Source organism: Malaclemys terrapin, chromosome 15 (genome assembly GCF_027887155.1).
Source record: "Malaclemys terrapin pileata isolate rMalTer1 chromosome 15, rMalTer1.hap1, whole genome shotgun sequence".
In the NCBI taxonomy this organism is placed as follows: domain Eukaryota; kingdom Metazoa; phylum Chordata; order Testudines; family Emydidae; genus Malaclemys; species Malaclemys terrapin.
The window spans coordinates 4324387-4338902 of NC_071519.1; the positions used below are offsets into that span (position 1 = coordinate 4324387).

At 53.5% G+C, this 14516-nt stretch overlaps 1 protein-coding gene across 1 annotated transcript in view; it reads right to left on the reverse strand.

The window, feature by feature from the left end:
* Window positions 1–14516, reverse strand: part of LOC128823279 (hydroperoxide isomerase ALOXE3-like) — a 30013-nt gene continuing 15497 nt past the window's right edge. The window contains exons 8-14 of the mRNA XM_054005503.1: window positions 14249–14452; window positions 13791–13877; window positions 4945–5114; window positions 2177–2298; window positions 1536–1636; window positions 848–1018; window positions 1–180 (exon numbers count right to left, since the gene is read on the reverse strand). Coding sequence (XP_053861478.1) covers window positions 1–180; window positions 848–1018; window positions 1536–1636; window positions 2177–2298; window positions 4945–5114; window positions 13791–13877; window positions 14249–14452 — 1035 coding nt within the window. The remainder of the gene's footprint in view (window positions 181–847; window positions 1019–1535; window positions 1637–2176; window positions 2299–4944; window positions 5115–13790; window positions 13878–14248; window positions 14453–14516) is intronic.

The following is a 14516-nucleotide window of genomic DNA, read 5'->3' on the forward strand; positions in this document are numbered from 1 at the left end:
TCAGATGGATGTGCTGTTCTCGATTTGGTGGGGATCCAGGTAGCGGTAGGGGATGGGCAGGGATTTGTTCCTCTCTCGGATCTCCTGGGAGATCTGGGCCAGGTGCCCCTGGAAGGCTGCGATCAGCTGCTTGGGCTCCTCCTCCGTGAAGTGCTCGTCAGGGTACGTGCCCAGGAGTCTCTGCAAGGGAACGGGAGGGGGTGAGGGACAGCTCGGAAGGGCTCCCTCACCCGGCACTGAGATGCAGCCACCTCTGGGGAGGGGCAGTGGTTAGAAATGGATCCCTCACATGCCCCGGAGCATGAGGCAGTTGTTTAACAGCTGCATAGCAACACTGGGAAGAATTCAGGCCAGGGAGGGAAGGAGACTCCTGCAGCCGGTTGAAACAACACGGTGGAATTTATGGGTGTTTGAACGGAATCCCCCAAATTGCAGCTGGGCTGAGACACCAGGGTTCATGCCCCGGCTCAGGTGAGACATCAGCAGGTCCTTTATTGTTACCACAAAGGGGGAAGAACACAACTGAACAGCTCATTAAAGAGACACGCCCAGCTGCAGCCCAGTGCCCCCTAGCGCCACCCTGGGGCCAGCCCTGCCAGCCAGGGGAGCGCGCCCCCTCTTGAGACACCGCCCCCTCCCTGCCGCACAGAGCCCCCTAGTGCTGCCCTGGGGCCAGCCCTGCCTGCCAGGGGAGAGTGCCCCCTGCTGAGCCCCCCACCCCGCTCCCTGCCCCACAGCACCCCCTAGCGATGCCCTAGGGCTAGCCCTGCCAGCCTGGGGAGAGTGCCCCTTGCTGCCCCCACCCTGGTGCTTGCCCCACAGCGTCCCCTAGCTCCCATGTCCTCACCGAATCCACTGGCTTGCAGCAGAGGACCCAAAGGGTGAGGACAATGTGGCTGGTGCTGTTGACCTCCGGGATGGTGTCCAGGTAGCTCTCCAGGGAGGTGGTGCCCTTGGCCTGGGGTGGGGGGTTCCTCATGGTGGCCGGGAAGTTGGGCATCCAGGCACCATGGTCGTACTGCAGCCCAGAAAGACCCCCGCAGTCAGAGCAGCCAGGGACCTCCCCAGCCCAGCTGGGCACCCCCCATCCCAGTGGGGGACCAGCCTAGCCCAGCTGGGGATCCCCCCGGGCCCAGCCAGGGATCCCCTCCTCACCCCGCCCAGGGTGCACCAGCATAGGGAAGGTCTGGCTCAGCCAAGAGACCTGGGCACCCGGGGCTTGGTCAGAGTCTCACCCATGGGCAACGATTAGGAAAGTCAAGGCGGGGGTTGGGGGTGCTGAGCACAGCAGTGGGGGAGGGTCTTGGAGGACTGGAGCAGGGTCCTGATGTGTCCGGGGTCTCATTGGGGTTGGGTGCTGGGTGGGGGATTGGCTGCTAGAGCAGGGTCCTGGGGATTGAGGTGTCAGTGGGGTGGGGGGCAGGGTGGGGATGTCGGTGGCTGGACCCCAGGGTGCTGTGGGGTCAGAGTGGGGGTGTCAGTGGCTGGACACCAGGGCCCCATCGGGGGCAGGGAATGGGGCCCCAAGCACCTACCTGCCCATTATTGAGGGCAGCGTGCCGGGCCAAGCAGCAGTAGATCCACATAGTCAGGTACTTGATGAGCTCAGGGATGCTTTGCAGGGATGAGGGGAAGCCTGCGGGATGGACAATGGCATCACTGACCAGGCCCGGCTGTGGTCCCCTCCGCGGCCTTGGGGCTGGGACCGCTAGAGCTGGGTTTGATGCCTCCTTCTGCTGGATCCTCCCCTGGGGAGTCACTCCCTGCTCCGAGCTTCAGCTCCACCACACGCCTGCTCCCTGCCCTGCCAGTTCCTACAGCGGGGATGTTCCTAGTCACCCCATGGCCCCGTCCCACCACCATGACCCAGGCCACCCTGTCCCAGTGGGGTCGGAGACCTTGCTCCCCATCCGGGGGTCATGATCCCTGCCTGCAGGGCCACTTGATATGAGCTGGGGTCTGGCCCCATTGACTCCAAATGGAGAGATGCCCGTTGACACCAGCTGGGATCTGGCCCCATTGACTCCAGTGGAGAGATGCCCATTGACACCAGCCAGGATCTGGCTGGTAGTCATTTGCCCTCCTGAGATACGCAGTCCAGAGATGCCCCCCAGCAACCTCCGCATGGAGCCCGGTGACTAGCGCCTGCAGAGCTCTGGGTTCACATGACCCCTACCGGACGCCTCGTTCCCCAGGAAGCCTTCACGGAAGATCTCGTCTGCCCAGGCCTGCAGCTCACAGTCAGCCAGGACGTGGGCGTCGCTGCGGTAATAGTGTCTGACAATGCCGGAGATGAAGCTGGAAAGAACAGAGATGTGTCATCTTGGTGGGTCAATGCAGGCCTCATCGCTCCCCAGTGCGCCAGCATCAGTCAGCCAGTGACCGCAAACAGCCCAGTGGTACCACGCACCCTTGCCTGTACCTAGTGTCCCCTCCACTTCACCCTTTCTTAGCTGTGGGAGCATGGCCTGGTGGCTCTGGCCTGACCTCCAGGTGATCCTGGATCTCGTCTACGGCAGAGTTGAAGTTTTCATTTCAAATTGGACTTGCTCTTGTGGAAGTTAACACATTAAACAAGAGTTGCCATTGATACAAAATGTCTTGGCTTGACTGAAACCACGTGTTTCCATTCACCCCCAATGAGACCTTTTCATGGAATTTGGTTTTGGGCAAAATTCCCAAAAGTTTGACTTTTCCTCTCCCTTTTTCTATATTTACAAGTTTTCATTCATTTTTCCAAAGTTAACTGTAGCAGGGTGGACACCCGCTCCTGCCCTGAGGACTTGGAAAAGCCCTGCAGAGGGCTGGGGCTGGGCAAGGTAAAACCCTGGCTGATTTGGGGAAGTAGCTGCAGCTGGGCCACACCCTAATCAGAGCCCAGATGGCCTGTATAAAGAGGCTGGGAGCCAAGAGTCTCTCTCTGCCTTCAGAGAGAAGGGCCTGGCTGTAGGGAGCTAGACACAGGGTACCTGAGTGGTGTAGGGCTGGGGAAAGTCTGAGGAGCTCCAGCCTGGAAAGCCCCAGGCTGTGGCCTAGTATTAGGCCAAGGGGTACTGGGGGTTGCAGAGGGCAGCCCAGGGCTAGGCCAAGGCAGCAGGTCCAAACCCCCTTTGCTGGTGATGAGTGGCCTATACTGCAGTCTGCCCCAGGGAGCGAGGGCTAGTTGGTGACTGGCAGTGGCCTAGTGCTGAGGCTAGGTGGGGATAGTGGGTGGGGGTTCCCCAGGGAGGGGAGACCCAGATCTGTGGGGTACTGCCAGGGGGCAGCATCCCAGTATTAGGGGCACTGGATCCAGGGAGGGATACAGGTGCCAGAAGAGGACAGGTGGATCACTGGCCTGCAGAGGGCGCTCAAGAGGCTGGTGAGCTAATTCCCTGGATGACCAGCAGGAGGTGCCACAGGGGTGAGTCTGGACCTCTTACACTAACCAATCAACCACACAAAGTAAGAACGGGAGTTAGGATAAAGGCAGGAGAGGGGATGTGACAAATCTGGGTGTACATTGATCATAGACCTCTAATAAGTCATCCCAAATTGCTTTGAATTTTTCATGCATTCCCTTTCTCTGGAATGCCAGCCATTTGCTAGCTGTGTGATCAGCCAGATCACCAAGCCAGGCATCAATGTTTGATGGGGGTTGACTTTTCCATTGTGGTAGGGTTAATTTTTTAGTGCCCAAATCTGTCCAGTGGCATCACGCTGCTTTGTTACCAGGGAACCTCCAGGTATCAGGAATAGAATCTGTGACACGCTGTACCTCAAAATAGCTCCCTGTAAAACCCATATGCATAATTCATATATAGTTGTGATATTTCATACAAAGCATGCCATGTACGATATCGTATGAAAAGTCATGATCTGTTGAAACCCCTTGTTCTTTCCAAATATGTGTATCATTAGTGTGTATGAAGTTGAGAATTTTCTGTGTGGTTGTTACTGAAATATGCTATAAATTTGCTAGTGACCTTCAAAGAACTTCCCCCCACCCCACCCAGGAGGTTGTTCACAGACCATTAATAAGCAGGGAAGTTGTAATCAAGGGATTTACAATTCAATGAGGGCTGCCCAAACACCACACAATAGGGACTGCTCCCCTCTCTGACCCATTTGCACAAGACCCACCAAGGGGATTGCTCAACCCAGTGACTTAGCAAAGCCCATCAGCACATGTCTGGGCAAGTCTTTTCTAGGCACATGGACTGAGGGTATAAAATAAGGGACAGTGGCATCATTCCTTGGCCTGTCTCCTCCTTCACCTATGCTGGAAGCAACAAGAATGCTGAGAAGATGAAAACTTTAACTGAGGAGGCTGGTCCCAGGCTTCAGGGAGAAGCCTGTGTATGAAGAACTGTAACATCCAGTGGGATGAGAAAATTGTTTGATCTAAATGCTGCCTAGGTAATGAGGTTTAAGATTTAGACTGTGCGCTTACCTTTTATTTTCTTTGGTAACTATCTCTAACCTCTTATGCCTACCATGTATAATCACTAAAATACTATCTTTCTGTAGTTAATAAACCTGTTTTATATTCTACCTAAAACAGTTTGGTTTGGTTGAAGTGCTCAGGAAATCTCAGCTCAGGTACAAAGACTGGTGCATGTCCTCTCCGCATTGAGGGAGGGGCAGACTGGGTAATAAACTGAAACTGGCCAGGCTTCTGATAAGGGCAAGATGGTATAGTTCTGGTGTGCAAGGCTGGCGAGAATTGGCTGGTGCCCTTCTCTGTGTGATTCATTAGTGGTTCAAGGAGCATTCATGCAATCTAGCTGGGGCGGGGGGGCGGTGTCTTTGAAAAAGTGCCTTTTGGGGAATTACGATTTTTTTTAAAACTAGAATTCTTTACGTGGCAGGAAAGCCGTGTTTCCAAGGAACTCTGAGATGGTGGGAATTTTCCACATGCCATTTGCTTCCTCGCCACCCTCTGCCCCAGCTCCTGCTCCTTACCTCTCAGTGGCTGACCAGATCTTCAGCCCATCATCCCTGTAGTAGTAGTTGGGAATGCAGTCAACCCCACGCTCTTGAATGTCCTCAGGGAAGCAGAGGGAGGCATAGGTCAGGCCGGATGTGCCCTTGGCCATCAGCACCTTGGTCCCCTCGAGCCCCAAGCCTATGGCCTGGGAAGGGACCAGAGACAGAGCCTTCAACCTCCGAGCCACCGGGCTGGGGGCAGGTTAGAATGAAATACTGCTGAGATCTATTTCAGGGCAACCGAACGACAGACAATACGCCCTGTGACAAAGGTACCTCCCCAATATTTCGCTTTGTGTTGTACCCCAAAAGTGACTGATCACTCGCAAGCCCCAGTGTTTGACCAACCAGTCCTTAGAAACCTCCAAGGATGGAGATTCCACAGCCTCCCTTGCATGCCTGCCCCAGAGATAACTATCTTTAGAGAGAGAAAGCTTTTCCTAATATCTAACCTAAATCTCCCTTGTTGCAGATTAAGCCCATTACTTCTGGTCCTGCCTTCAGCAGGACCAGAGAACAATTGATCACCATCCTCTTTGTAACAGTCCTCACCATATTTGAAGACTATCAGATCCCCCTCTTGGTCTTCTTCTCTCAGGACTAAATGTGCCCAGTGTTTTTGTTTGGTTGTTTTTTTTTTTAACCTGGCCTCATAGATCAGGGTTTCTAAACCTTTTGTCATGTTTGTTGCTCTTTTCCGGACTCTCTCCGATTTGGTCTCCTCTTTCCTGAAGTGTGACGCCCCTCCCACCCCACCCCCTTCTCCATCTGAGGTCAGACAATGACCTCCTGTGTCATTTACACATGACACTCCCATTAATACAGCCTAGAATTATATTAGCCTTTTTCCCAACTGGGTTCCATTGTTGTCTTTTAGTCCACTATGACTCCCAGATCCGTTTGAGCAGTACGACCCCCCAGCAGGTGGGCATTGGATTTTTCCTTCCTCAATGGCGCACTTTGCACTTGTCTTCATTGAATTTCAGCTTGTCGATTTCAGCCCAATTTTCTGAACTGTCATAGTTGCTTTGAGTTCTAATCCTGCCCATTGAAGTACTTGCAACCCATCCTGCTTTGGTGTCAACATAAATTTTATCAACAAACTTTCCCTTTTTTTTTTTCTCGAACGGATGCTGCCAACAGGGAGTTTCGCAAGGGAGTTTAGAAAGGAGCACGGGTCCCTTGCCGGTTCTATTTTATACCCTTTATTCCCCTTAAAACCTATAAACCAAACTACATTCAAAACTTCTTGCTTTAAACAACCCCTTCATGAACTAGGAGAAAATGCAGGCAGAAGCCCAGCTGCAGAGTGGGGGCTATCCAGTTTATTTCACTGAGTGTAGCATGTATGATTACCTGCCCTGTGGGTGGGTGGCATATGTGTGCATTCGGTGCAAGGAGCTCCTGGCCCTCAGAGACCACGGACGGACTCTGGAGGCAAGGGTGGTGGAACTGGAGGGGCTAAGGAAGGCAGAGAGGTATGTTGATGAGGCTTTCCAGGATACTGTAGAATTGTCCCACCTCCGGTCAGACAGCCCCTGCGCTGTTGTGGAGGATGAAAGGGCCAGGGAAGCAGAGCAGTCAACAGGAGCAGAAGGAAACCTTCCCATAATTGGGACCCTCCTTCCAGACAGTGCTGGGGTTGCCTCTCGCACTGAGGTTACCTCTCTGGGGGAGGGAACTTCAGTTGCTAGGAAAAGGCAGGTATTAGTATTGGGAGATTCGATCATTAGAAATGTAGATAGCTGGGTTTGTGATGACCGGGAGAACCGTATGGTGACTTGACTGCCTGGTGCGAAGGTTGCAGATCTCCCGAGGCATCTAGGCAGACTTATTCATAAATGATCTGGAGAAAGGGGTAAACAGTGAGGTGGCAAAGTTTTCAGATGATACTAAACTGCTAAAGATAATGTGATATACCAGTGGGGTACAGGAGTCTGGTAGAGGGCAAATATACTGGTCACTGGATGAGTAGTTTTCTGTTCCCTGAGTGACCAGAGCAGGGGCTGCACTAGAGTAATCAGGGACCTGCTAGAACCAGTTAAGGCAGGCAGGCTAATTAGGACACCTGGAGCCAATTAAGAAGAAGCTGCTAGAATCAATTAAGGCAGGCTAATCAGGGCACCTGGGTTTAAAAAGGAGCTCACTTCAGTTTGTGGTGTGAGTGTGAGGAGCTGGGAGCAAGAGGCACAAGGAGCTGAGAGTGAGAGGGTGTGCTGCTGGAGGACTGAGGAGCACAAGCGTTATCAGACACCAGGAGGAAGGTCCTGTGGTGAGACTAAGGAAGGTGTTTGGAGGAGGCCATGGGGAAGTAGCCCAGGGAGTTGTAGCTGTCATGCAGCTGTTACAGGAGGCACTGTAGACAACTGCAGTCCACAGGGCCCTGAGCTGGAACCCAGAGTAGAAGGTGAGCCTGGGTTCCCCCCAAACCTCCCAATTGACCTGGACTGTGGGTTCTTCCAGAGGGGAAGGCCTCTGGGCTGTTCCCCAACCCACATGGTGAATCTCTGAGGCAAGAAAATCCGCCAATAAGCACAGGACCCACCAAGATAGAGGAACTTTATCACACTGGTGTCAGGAGTGGGATCTTGGGGTGCGCAGCGGAAGAAGGAGGGTGATTTAAAAAAAAAAAAGGAGGGTTTATTTTTTTTCACCACAATGGATGACGTAGTGCGGGCACTGATACAAGCTATGGCGGCCCAGCAGGAGGCTACCCGTGTCCAGGCAACCGCCCAACAGGAGGCAGTGCGGCTGCAGCAAGAGACTAATCGCCTACTGATGGACCAGGCTGCTCAAGACTGAGCTATGCTGCGGGAACTGGTAAACCAGGTAAAGTCCCTTACAGAGCTGAATCGCAGCCATGATGGGATGCGGCTCATACGGGCCAGCCATTGGCTGCAGAAAATGACACGGGAGGATGATGTAGAGGCATACCTTCTGGCCTTTGAGAGGACAGCCCTACAGGAGGCCTGGCCTCGAGATCAGTGGTCTGGCATCCTTGCCCCATTCCTGGGTGGGGAGGCCCAGAAGGCCTACCATGATCTGCCTGAAGAGGCTGCAGCAGACTGAAAGCAGAGATCCTGGCCAGATCTGGGGTAACGACAGCAGTGCGGGCCCAGCAGTATCACGGTTGGAGGTACCAGGAAGACAAAACCCCGCGGTCCCAATTGTATGACCTCATCCATCTCGCACAAAGTGGTTGCAAACAGAGTCCTGGAGTCCGGAAGAGATACTAGTGGTTCTGGTCATCGACCGATACATGAGGGGACTAACGCCAGACCTTCGTGCCTGGGTAAGCCAGAACGAACCCTCCACCTATGACGAGGTTGTCGCCCTGGTCGAGAGGCGAAGGACAGCGAGGGAGCTGACCGGACTAGTTAAGGAAGAGGCACCCCGGGTTAAACTAGCAGCACCAAGCCCTAAAGTTCAGGTGACTGGGCCACCAGGAGTGCCCAGATGGAAAAAGAGAGGCTGAAGGCCCATCAGAGGCCACAAAGAGTCGGAGCACTGAGGGAGAAGAGGATTGTGATGTTAGACTGCCCAAGCCAAGAGACCGGGGAACGCCTAGGGCTCCATACAGATGTTATACCTGCAGGGAGTGGGGACACATAGCTGCACAGTGTCCCAGTGCTGAGGAGCCTATGCAGTGTAACCTGGGGACCTGGGCAGATCCATGCTCCCTAATCCACCTTGTGGGGGTCTCACTCACCCCACATATGTATACCAGACCAGTGAAACTAAATGGGGTAGGGACCACGGCACTGGTTGATTCGGGGAGTGCTATCACGCTTATCTCAGGGAAGCTCATGAATCGTAGTCAGCTGCTGCAGGCTAAACGTACAGAGATAACGTGTGTCCATGCGACAATTAGTTACTACCCCACCATCCCAGTAAAAATCGAGATCCAAGGGAACACTACTGAGGTAGCAGCAGGTGTAGTCCCTAAACTCCCATACCCGGTGCTCACAGGGAGGGACTTCCCAGGGTTTGGAAACTTACTCCCAGTAGGGGGTTTGGAGAAAGATGGGGACCCAAAAATTGGTGAGGCATCCACAGCAGACTGCCAACCCCCAATCTTCTCTGAAATATCCCCAGATTTGTTCTCCACTCCCAGACAGGGTAGAAAGACAAAAGGGAAAGAAGGACAGCTAAGGCCTTGGGAACCCGAATACTGACCCAAAGCCAGAGGGTCGCTCTTGTAGGTAGGCGGACCTGCGCAGCTGAAAAGGAGGCCACGCAGGAGGGAGAAGCATCTGAGTCTGACCCCCACCCTAATGCTTCTGAACTAGTAGAGGCAACAGAGACTGGGCCCCTAGACCTTGGGTAGATTAGCCCCGGGAGAGGAAATTTTGGACGGGACCAGGCAGAAGACCCAAGGTATGACAACATTAGGAAGGAGGTGACTGAAATAGATGGGGTCCCCGTGGAAGGGAAAACCCAGGGACCAGGACCCTACTTCATAATGAAGAAGGATCTCTTATACCGGGTTGCATCAATACAGGGGCAGAAGGTACAGCAGATCCTAGTACCTCAAAAACACCAGAACGCTGTATTAAGTCTTGCTTATAGTCATCTTTTTGGGGGGCATTTGGGGGTAGAGAAGACCCTAGCACAAATCCTACAATGGTTCTTCTGGCCCGGAGTACATGAAGAAGTGCGGAGGTACTGTGCCTCCTGCCCGGAGTGTCAGCTGCACAGTCCCTGTCCCCACTTAAGGGCACCTTTAGTACCCCTTCCCATCATAGAGGTCCCCTTCGAGTGAATAGCTATGGACCTAGTGGGACCCCTGGAGAAGACTGCTCGGGGCCACCAATATAAACTTGTTGTTTTGGACAATGCTACTTGCTACCCAGAAGCTGTCCCCCTGTGGAACACTGCCTCTAAAACTATAGCCAAAGAGCTGGTGGGGAACTTTGCCCGAATGGGCTACCGAAGGAGATATTAACTGACCAAGGAACCCCATTTATGTTGAAGCTAATGAAGGACCTCTGTACGCTGCTCCATATACATACCCTGAGAACTTCGGTCTACCATCCGCAGACTGATGGGTTGGTAGAAAGGTTTAATCGAACCTTCAAGGCTGTGATAAGGAAGGTGATAAGTCAGGACGGGAAGGATTGGGACACCCTACTACCCTACCTTATGTTCACTATCCAGGAGGTACCTCAGGCCTCAACTGGGTTTTCCCCCTTCGAGTTATTATATGGGCGTGGCATGCTAGATATTGCCAAAGAGATCTGGGAAGAGGAACCCAATGAGGAGAGAAATATAATAGATCATGTAATGCAGATGCGAGACCGGATAGCCCTGGTTACCCCTATTGTACGGGAACATTTGGAGAAGGCACAGGAGGCCCAGCGAACTCATTACAATCACCAGGCAAAAGTGCGACAGTTCCAACCAGGGGATCGGGTTATGGTGTTGGTACCCATGGCAGAAAGCAAGCTTCTGGCCCAATGGCAGGGGCTCTATGAGGTGGTTGAACCCGTGGGGGAAGTAACCTACAAGGTGCGGCAGCCAGGATGCAGAAAACAAGAACAGATTTATCACATTAACCTTCTGAAACCCTGGCATGCACAAGAGTCATGCACAACGGTCCAAAAAGACCTAACCCAGGAAAACAAGCCTTCCAAACAGGTGAGAGTGTCTCCCGATTTAACACCAGACCAGAAGAATGGGTGTCTGAGATGATCTTCCGGAACCAAGATGTGTTCTCGACAAAACCGGGTCGAACAACCGAGACATATCACTACATCGTCACGAACCCTGGGGCCAGAGTAACAATGAGGCCCTATCGGTGGCAAAAAGGGAAGAAATAAAAGCAGAAGTTAAAAAAAAAAAAATGCTGGAGTTGGGGATCATCGAAGAATCCCACAGTCAGTGGTCCAGCCCAATTGTGCTGGTGCCCAAACCTGATGGCACCACAAGATTTTGCAACGACTTCCGGCGACTAAATGAAGTATCCCAGTTCGACGTGTACCCCATACCTCGCATAGTTGAGCTAGTGAACCGTCTGGGTAATGCCCAGTACTTGACTACCCTAGACTTGACAAAGGGGTACTGGCAGATTTCCCTTGCAGAAGATGCAAAGGAAAAGACAGCGTTCTCTACACCAGAGGGTCTTTTTCAATATACTGTCCTCCCTTTTGGACTACATGGGGCCCCAGCTACCTTCCAGTTTCTCATGGACAAGCTTTTACACCCGCATAACAGTTATGCTGCTGCCTACTTGGACGATGTGGTCATTCATACCCCAGACTGGGAAACCCACCTGGAGAAGGTGGAGGCAGTCCTCGATGCCTTCAGGCGAGCTGACCTTACAGCAAACCCTGCCAAGTGCGCTGTAGGGTTTACAGAGGCCAAATATCTTGGCTACATTGTGGGAAAAAGTCTGGTAAAACCCCAAGTGAACAAGTTAGAGGCCATCCAAAACTGGCCCCAACCAAGTCACAAGAAACCAGTTCGGGCGTTCCTAGGTGTGGTGGGGTATTACCGATGACTTATCCCCCCACTTTGCCACAAGGGCAAGCCCCTTGACAGACCTAGTGAACACCCGTGGACCTGATCTGGTGAGATGGTCTGACGCAGCAGAGGAAGCATTCACAGACCTACGGACTGCCCTCTGCAGTAACCCCATACTGATAGCCCCTGATTTCACCAAGGAGTTTATCCTGCAGACGCATGCATCGGAAGTAGGGTTGGGGGCCGTTCTATCACAGATGGTCAGGGAGGAGGAACACCCAATTCTCTACTTCAGTCGGAAACTCCTTCCAAGGGAACAAAAATATGCAGTGGTGGAGAGAGAATGCCTCGCTGTAAAATGGGCCATGGAAACATTGCGCTACTACCTGCTCGGGCGCAGATTTGTCCTCATGACCGACCATGCCCCTCTTCAAGGGATGCAGCGGAACAAGGAGAAGAACACAAGGGTGACCAGATAGTTCTTATCCCTCCAACTTTTCCAGTTCCATGTGCAACACAGAGCAGGGAGCCATCATGGCAACGGCAATGGCTTGTCACGTGTGCACTGTCTGGCGTCCCAAGCTGCCCAACCCCTTGGCGTTGAGCAGGGGGAAGGGATATGTGACAGACCCAGACCAGTGGGGTACAGGAGTCTGGTAGAGAGCAAATATACTGGTCACTGGATGAGTAGTTTTCTGTTCCCTGAGTGACCAGAGCAGGGGCTGCACTAGAGTAATCCGGAACCTACTAGAACCAGTTAAGGCAGGCAGGCTAACTAGGACACCTGGGTTTAAAAAGGAGCTCACTTCAGTTTGTGGTGCAAGTGTGAGGAGCTAAGAGCAAGAGGCGCAAGGAGCTGAGAGTGAGAGGGTGCGCTGCTGGAGGACTGAGGAGCACCAGCGTTACCAGACACCAGGAGGAAGGTCCTGTGGTGAGAATAAGGAAGGTGTTTGGAGGAGGCCATGGGGAAGTAGCCCAGGGAGTTGTAGTTGTCATGCAGCTGTTACAGGAGGCACTATAGACAGCTGCAGTCCACAGGGCCCTGGGCTGGAACCCGGAGTAGAGGGCGGGCCCGGGTTCCCCCCAAACCTCCCAATTGACCTGGACTGTGGGTTCTTCCAGAGGGGAAGGCCTCTGGGCTGTTCCCCAACCCACATGGTGAATCTCTGAGGCAGGAAAATCCACCAATAAGTGCAGGACCCACCAAGATAGAGGAGGAACTTTGTCACACTGGTGAAGGCTAGGACTATAACAGAGTTTAAAAGAGAACTGGATAAATTCATGGTGGTTAAGTCCATTAATGGCTATTAGCCAGGACAGGTAAGGAATGGTGTCCCTAGCCTCTGTCTGTCAGAGGGTGGAGATGGACGGCAGGAGAGAGATCACTTGATCATTGCCTGTTAGGTTCACTCCCTCTGGGGCACCTGGTATTGGCCACTGTCGGTAGACCAGATACTGGGCTAGATGGACCTTTGGTCTGACCCGGTACGGCCTTTCTTATGTTCACTCCATTATCCGAGTTATTCATGACAATATTGAATAGTGCCGAACCAGGCCTGACCTCTTGTGGGACCCTCACTAGATTCGCCCTCCCTGTTTGATAGCGGAGCATTCAGAACCACTCTTGGCATCTAGTCTTTGAACCACCCATAGTAATTCCATCCAGCCCAAATTTCCCTCGTTTGCACGTGGGGTGTGTCAAAAGACTAAAATCAAGATATATCACGTCTACTGCTTCTCCCCAGCCACTCGGCCAGCACCACTGTCCAAGAAGGAAATTAGGTTGGTTTGGCATGATTTGTTCTTGACAAATGCATGCAGGCCATTCCTTCTAGCCCTATGATCCTCTGGGCACATATTGATTGTTTAATAATTTGATCCAGTATCTTCCAGTTAGACTGACTGGTTTGTAATTCCCTGGGTCCTCTTTGCTCTTCCTTTCAAAGAGAGATGTCATGTTTGTCCTTCTCCAGCCCGCTGGGACCTCACCCGTCCTCCAGGAGTTCTGGAAGTTAATTGCTAACAGTACTGACGAGCTGAATGCAGAGGCTGCATCCGCAGAGCTGTACGGTGCAAACAAAGGGACCAACTGAGATGGAGGCTGGCCCGAAGGATCTGCTCTCCGGGAGGTTCCCGATGTGGTTTTCACAGAGACAATACGGGAAGGGAGCTTCATGGGTTCCAGGTGAGGCCAGTAACTCGGGTGACAGGTGCATTTTACTCCCAAGTACGTGGCTCTGGGAGGGGAGTGGGGGCTAGTGGTTAGAGCTGGGGGAGCAGGAAGCCAGGACTCCTGGGTTCTGTCCCCAGCTATGGGAGGAGAGCAGGGTCCAATGCCCCTGACCATGGCATCTTCTCACCCTTTCGACGATCCCGCCACGTCCAAGTAGCTGGGTCCTTCCCACGACGTTGATGTGCAGCGTGTAGCAGGTGTGGGGCAGCAGCAGCTCGGGGGGGAAAGAGACACAGGGGTGGGTGAGGACAAGCAGACAGCACCCCCCACCCCCGCATGTATCAGGGGCGAAGGGCAAGTACCCAGACACAGATCCTCCGAGAAGCCAGCGGCAGCTCCTTTCCCATCATTCATGAGGTCAGGAAGGTGCTGGACCACGATGGGTAGAACGTGACCAGCGTGGGGCATGCCCAGCCTGGCAGGCCGGGCACACGCACCCCACCAGGCACACGCAGGTGTGGCTGGGCACAGGTGGGTGCTGGCAGCGGGGCCTGTCTGGCACGCTTCCCCTGCTGGGCTCTTCTCTCCCGCACATCTGAGCACAGCTGGCCCCAGGGGGTGGGGGCGGCCCGGCCCCTCTCTCACCTTGAAGAGCGGGTGGCACATGGGCAGCTGGCGCAGGGTGGCCAGGGTGAAGGCCTCGTTGATCAGGTGGGTGAGCAGCAGGTGGCTGACGGACTCGTGCACCAGGAACTCGGCGTAGCGCACCCAGGTCTTGGCCAGGATCCAGTGCCACTCGGAGTCGCTGGGCAGGAAGATGGGGCTGTCAGGACCTGGGCACTGGCTGAGCTGTGGGGGGAGAGACACAGGAAGGCTGCGGGGATGGATTGGCACAAACCAGGTGTGTGAATCC